Below are 6991 nucleotides of genomic sequence, written 5' to 3'. Positions count from 1 at the left end.
ATGAGAGGGTAATCATGCATTAAGTGCCAAATGAATTTTCAGGTAAAAGAATGAATAGAAACACGAATGGTGTTGATTTAAGCCTGGGACATAGAAAACCAGAAAACAGAAGGCAAACCCAGAAACTGCTCTAGTGAGTGGTACATTCCTTCCTGGAATTTGGCAATTATTGTTGCATATCAGGTTTTCTCACTGTTTTTTGTTTATCTAAATAGAGATAAATCAGTCTATCATTAAGTTGGTCGTTAATATTACTGAATATTGACTGGCATTAGGATCAAAGTGTATGAAGAAGAACTTGATTCGAAGTCCTTGGGCAAAGAGATTTTTTTTCTTATCTCTTCTGTAACAGAACAAAAGACAAAATTAATTTCAGATGCTGTAACATTACTCTGGACTTTGAAGTTTGACAATTATCTTTTGTTTTTTGTGCAAAATAAATTGTTTCATTGCTAATTAGTTTTCAAAAGAACTAATAGCGGAAGGCATGGCATATTTACTAGATTAAAGTAGCATAATAACCTATGCTTGGATCAGGTTAACAACATACTCAATGATTCCTCTTTCACATTTTCGTAATGCAGAAGTACTGATTGCTGCCCAGTGAAATAAAATTAGTGGAGACTTCAATAACCATCACCTGGTTCTCACATTAGCAAGCCACTTATCAATATTTTCTTTTAGCTTTCAAACAGAAAGTTATACCATGATTTCTTGGACCAACTTGCTGTGAATGTCATGCTTCCTGCAAACAAGAACACCCTTGTAGTAAACTTTAGCTTCAAATATGAGACTACTGCAGAGAACTTCACAAGTAACTGTCATGACTGGGAATGCTACGTTGATCAAGCTAGATCAGGATTCCTTGGCTGTGACCCTCATTAGAAACTATTGATGTTAGGGCCAATATAGAAACTATTGCATGCATGGCTAGTTGTCAACTTCAACAAAATCAGTAAATCTCTATTTTTCCTCAAAGAAGCATTCGGTAATGCTGGCGAGATCTTGAAAATTTGATGAAAAGAATGACCTTATAAATTGTGCCCATCTTTTCCTTTCTGACTCTCTTTTGCATGTTTTCTTGGTCATCCCTTGTTACCTGCACAAAATCCATTGGTACATGTGCTTCTTTCTTGTTTTGCTGCTCTTCAAGGGCTAATGAAGAGCCATTATGGTATTAGTTCCCTTCCCCTAAAAAAAACAAAAAAAAAAACAAAACAAAACAAAAAACATAACCTGATATTTACTTTAAAAGGAAAAAAGAAAGAAAATCTTATTACTGCTTCATGCATTACTTCCTATTAAAGATAAATCAGTTGCACATTTCATGCCTTTTCAATGAATGTTTCTAGCTTCTTTGTTTTGCATAGTGTCCACATAGAGAGAAAAAAAAGAGTATAATAGCACAAACATGATTCTATGTAGGAAGTGGAACATATATAAAGGCAAAAAATATTCATTTTTAGAAAGAAAAAAAACCACCCCCCAACTTGAAATCAGCAGGAAAAAAAAAGGTGCAACACCTTTAAGCCCAGTACTAATCTGTACCGAAGAGCAATATGGGGCTGATTCAGGCTGGTTCGGCCAAGAATCAATCTTTCGGGGTGCCGGATACCGGTTCCTAGATGGTACAGTATGTATTGGCTGGTATGGGATGATATACCTGGCTCCTCAGTCCAAGATAGAAACGTTGAATTGCATATTACTTCTACATGGCTTCTTAGCCCATAGCTCCATAACTGGTGATGGTGTTGGTAGTAGTAATTGATAAATGGCAGCCATTTTGTAGGGTGTTTCTTTTATGTGTTTTCTTGGTCTTGTTTTATGATTTTTTGGCATAGATGATCAATGTAGGTATGTTTGCCTTACAGTAAAGAAAAGGAAGTGTATTGATGAAGGTTCAAAGCTTATGATAGGCGGAGATGTGCCACAATTTTGAGAGCCTCATATGGCCAATTTTGCCACAAAAATCATAGTGCTTGCCACATTCAATATAGTTTATTAGGTTAGAAATTAGAGACCGATGCTTATAACGCACCCACAAATGAACCCCAAAAAAGAGCCAATCCCTACCTTTCTATGGAGAAGGCCATGTCATGCAGCCATGAAGGATCTAAACTATCTCAAAGCCATTATAACTGTTCGACACCCTGTCGTCTAATCAGGTAATGCTTAGCTTTCCTTGGATTTCACTTTTAACCTCAGATTTCCATATCTTGCATTTTACCTATTGAAACAAATGTGCTGAGGTAAAACATTTTCTCCAATGTTAGCAGGTTGTATAACTGAACTCATTCTGCTTATGCTCAATTCATCTGAAGCTCATTTTTTGAATTGATACTGCTTATAATGGTTTATATCCTAGATATACAATTCCTACCTGAATATTAGTCAAAACTGGCGTGAGAAGAATTTTTATTTGTCCTTGTTGAAGCTGTTGCTGAAGTGATCATCTTATACAGTAAACGAAATCACACTTTTGGAATTAAGATTCCTATATTGGATTTAGAAACTGCATTTGAACTTAGATTTTGCTCTTGCTTCCACTTTGTCTGTCACTTCGAACTCTAGGCTGTATAAAATCTGTTGAACTGCATTCTTGATATTGCCTTGATAATTTTCTTCAAAAATATAACGATTGATTAGATAAACACTACAGAAAAATAGCTAAAGGATTTGGTTTTAGAGGAAGTCATTGCAGGAGTTAAAAGGAGTTGCGAATCTGCTTTGATTCCTAAAGCATCCAGTAAGCATCCTTAGGTGGTCATAGTTAGTCCATCCACATGGTCTTTTGACTTTTGAGTCAAAGAATCCATTTATTAATCTCAAATCTCATCTCTGAATCTGACTTGTCTAAAAAGAGAAATAACATATTTAGATGATTGTCATTATTTGATGTACAAAGTTGAGATGATGATATCCAAATAGAAAGAGAGGATAGGCAAAAGGAAGCTTGCTTTTATCTGCATCTGTTTCAAAGTTGGAACCCACAAAAGTCATACACAAACAGGTCAAATTCTACTTTGCGCTGCGAAATAGATTCGGAGTGCTTGGCCTGAATGGGTGGCCAGAGCTAGCATACTCACCGAAGCCCAAGGTGATGGAAGATGATGTCTTTGAAGCCAAGTGCGGACGAGGTTCAGGACCTGCCAACCCTTTCTGTCCCAATGCTTTCGACTCGCTAAGTCGTGACTGCCATGATGGCAGAATGGGCATAGATTTTCGTCCCGGTTGCTCCAACCTTGAGCACTGCCCTGTCTGAGTCATTGAGCTGAGAACAACCTGCTTTGGTTCTTCAGTGGTTCTTGTATGAGCTCCCCCACCACTAAGAACTGAATTGAAGCTTCGGTCAGGTTCAGTAACTTTGCTTGAACTTGATGCCGAGATACTCTTGCTCCTCTCCAAGAATCCTGGCGTGCCAATCAGAGAGAACAATCTAAGCAACTCATTAGTCTCGAGCTTGCAGTCAGGACCTCCAACATGGCCAGAACCCGGCATGTCATCAGCACCAAGGGAAGAACAATCGATGCCACTGAATATTGTGGGTTCTTTCTCATTAGTACCGGCCATTGCTGCACTGCTGACAGCTGAAGCTGTTCCAGAGTTGGGATTTCTACACCAGCTGCCAAAAGTGGGAAAAGAGCTACTCTTATCTGTCAAAGTGTATGGTCTCTGTTGAAGTGGCACTGACTGGGACTTCTCTCTTTGGGCATATTCCTGACACTTGTTCTCTGCTGCCCTCCTTGCCAACGGGCCCGCATCCTTTACAAAATGCATCAAGCTCGCTTTGTAACTTGGAGCGCTGTTGTTCTGAAGGGAAGAAAGAGGAATTAGTAACCAAATACCAGTCATATTACTGCATGCTGTGATGTTTGACAATATATATTAAATAGTAGCAAGCACTTGATGCAACACTTGAACTTTCTTCTTATGGTTCAAGATGTTCAGAGATGACGAACTCGTCATGTGATAGAATTGTAACAGGCCACTCGTAAAGAACATCTGTAGCCATAATTGTGTGACAACTTCAAAACCAAGATGAAAACACAGTAAGAATCTATTATAAGAAAACTCAATATGTTATGGCAGTTCTTTTTTCCTTGGTTGCAGTATAGTTTGAAACCATGAGCTTATCCGGAATTTTCTGGCAAATAGGCATCTTTAAGCTGCCCAAACGTAGATTCTTACTACCAATAAAGTTTGGTGCGAGGATTTAATAGAAGAGTAAAAGATCTTAGGACTTACATAAAAAATAAGCTGTGCAGGTCGCTTGTAAACCATTGGAAATATTGATTCACTTGAATCACTCCCAAACTTGTAGGTGCATCTTCGTTGCTCAGTGCATGACGTAGAGCACTCTATAGAATCTGGAACAGGTAACCAAAAATCTAATCAAATGAGATTTCATACGCATGCTTTTAACATTACAATTAATGAGAAATTATTTGTACATGTAAGCTGACTAAGATGAGACAATGATACATGGGTGGCTGCATCTAGGTCTGGAGCCAAATCATAAATGTATGTCAGTTGTTTGAAGCTTAACTATATAATTTTTTTTTCAGATATAGGATAGACATTTACATGTGGAGAATTGAACAAATACATTTATGAATTGGTGTTGTAGCATTTGAAATAAGAGAAACATGGGATTACTTTCAAATTTTGTTACTTATTATTAGATATGAGCTCTAATGCCAACTAAATTTCCATTACCTTTTCCAGTACGAGGCTTTGAACTAGCCTTAAATTGGGGTTTTCTCATTGGGCTTGGTTTTCTATTTGAAGTTCGTGTTCTTCCATTTGCTGCAACATTGGTTGCCATACCACTTTGTTTCATGTTACTGTGAATCCATGGACGTGAGCTACCTTGTAATTGGGCAGCATGACCAGATGCTCGGACATTTCCATCATTTCTTGCTGCCCTCTTCCTATTATTGAAATATTTTTGATGCCAAGCTGATAGTTCTAACTCAGAATATGTTCGATTGTTTTTGAGAGATTGGAAAACTTGTTTTGCTTGGTCTTGCAGACATAGTGCCTACAATTGCAAGAGTTATATATGTCAGTTGACTAAGAGAAGTAGAAATACTAAGTAGATGGTTTCATGAACATATTTAAAATGTTTGACACTAAATTATTGATACATATGGAAGTCTTACCTCTCTATGAGGGATAGAATCTGTGGCATTTGAAGCTATTGCCTTGCGAAATACCATGTAAACATCACTCTGCAATATGTGAATTCAAGATTGAGTAATAATGCATTGCTAACGAAAAGATTTGCAGGTATAAGAATCAAAAGAAGTGAGCATGATGAAGCAAAGCATGCTTAAGCCTGAGAAAAGACCGGCAAACCTCGAACTGCTCCAGTGTCTTGTACATTCCATCCTTGTGTTTTTGCCTTAATGTTGCAAAATCACCAGGATTTTTCACCCTCTCAGAGTAATCATTTATCTAGAAGAAGAATAACTTGGTCTATGATCAGTCGGGTTAAGAATATCAAGGAATGTGACAGGTATCAAAGCCTGTGATAACCAACCTGGACATTATCAGGCATTGTGAACAGTTCGTTTGTATCGTTTCTGTGATAAAACAAGGGTGCAAAATAAATTTCAGATGTTTTAACACCACTCTGCATTGCATATATCATCTATGAAGCTTTGTTTTAAAAAAAATAAAGGAAAGAAAAGAAAAACAAAAACAAAAACAGACCTTCATAATTGATCATCTCCGTTTCATGTCTAGTTAGTTAAAGAGAGACAAAACCAACTGAAGTGATGTGGTAGATTGAATAGATCAAAGTACTGTAGAACTTACAATTCCAGTACGTCAAGAATATACTCGATGATTCGGTCTGTATGCTTTTGTAATGCAGAAGCAGTGGTTGATGTATTACCTGATCAAATAAAACTAGTTTAGGCCTCACAATCATTACTAAATATTTGTATTGGCAAGCCCTAGATCTATATTTTCTTGGCTTTGTAACATAAAGGAGTCACCATTACTGCTTGGACCAACTTCTTCTGGATGTTGTGCTTCCTGCAAAAAACATCATTTTAATATACATCCGGGAGTTAAATATGCAAGCTATTACTATGATGAAGAATGAAACTGTAACATAGTCTGCCAACTTCTAAAAGAAACCTAAGCCATGGCCCTGATCAGATTAAGGAATTACAGTGATTTGAAGTGGTAGAAATAACCTGCTATTTGACTGACCGACCATAGAAACGCACTAGAATGCTGATGATGTTAAGAGTTATGAACTGTGACCTTTAACAAATTACCTTGTAAACCTTTCTAACCTTCTTCTTACGACCTCGCTTTTGCGTGCTTGTTTGTCCATCATTTGATGACTGCCAAGCATCCATTGGTGGCATGGTATGTGCTGCATTTTCATTCTTCTGCTCTTCGAGAGCCAATAGTCTAGCACTTCTTCTTTGTCCTCCCTCAACTGTTACTGTATTCTTCTTTCTTCTGTGGAGGAAAGGAGAAGAGAAACAAAATAAAAAATAATTGCTGTGAGTCTGTCTTACCAATGTTAAAAAAAAATTACATTTCTTGGTTCATGCATTGTTTCCCCATGCGATAAAATTAGTGTGAATTTTTAGTTGAAGCATTCTTATAATTCCTGGATGTCACCCTATCATGCACCTAGCATGACAATAGACTTGTGAAAAAGAAGAAATATAGAGAAATTAGAACTAAAATAAGATATACATGATTTCTTAAGACATGAAGAACAAATAAATAAGAAGAAATTATTGCTTTTTTCACCAAAAAATCGGTGGATACAATGTATCTATTTAATTTATTTCGTTCAAAGAACATCAAGATCATAATTCCTAGCATCCCCTTTCAAATGTATCTACAACTTGCAAGCAGAACTCTTAATTTAGATTTGCATTCTATAGTAATAAAAAGGGAAAAAAAGAGTTATTCATGCAGAAATATCTCATTTTTGTGAAAAATATATGGAGGAAGAAGG

General features: G+C 36.8%; 1 protein-coding gene across 1 annotated transcript; it reads right to left on the bottom strand.

The window, feature by feature from the left end:
* Window positions 1–3018: 3018 nt before the first annotated feature.
* On the bottom strand, window positions 3019–6383 carry LOC148699664 (uncharacterized). Its single transcript, XM_089928055.1, has 8 exons — window positions 6291–6383; window positions 6003–6042; window positions 5821–5899; window positions 5543–5585; window positions 5359–5457; window positions 5163–5231; window positions 4691–5041; window positions 3019–3810 (listed from the first exon to the last, which is right to left on the bottom strand). The coding sequence occupies exons 1-8, from the start codon at window positions 6381–6383 to the stop codon at window positions 3019–3021; spliced, it is 1566 nt and encodes a 521-aa protein (XP_089784181.1).
* Between the last annotated feature and the right edge of the window lie 608 nt (window positions 6384–6991).

Source organism: Phoenix dactylifera, chromosome 17 (genome assembly GCF_051530095.1).
Source record: "Phoenix dactylifera cultivar Ajwa chromosome 17, Ajwa_hap1_PhDact_Kaust_v1.1, whole genome shotgun sequence".
NCBI classification, from domain to species: Eukaryota; Viridiplantae; Streptophyta; class Magnoliopsida; order Arecales; family Arecaceae; genus Phoenix; species Phoenix dactylifera.
This window is presented reverse-complemented; position numbering and strand designations above follow the sequence as displayed.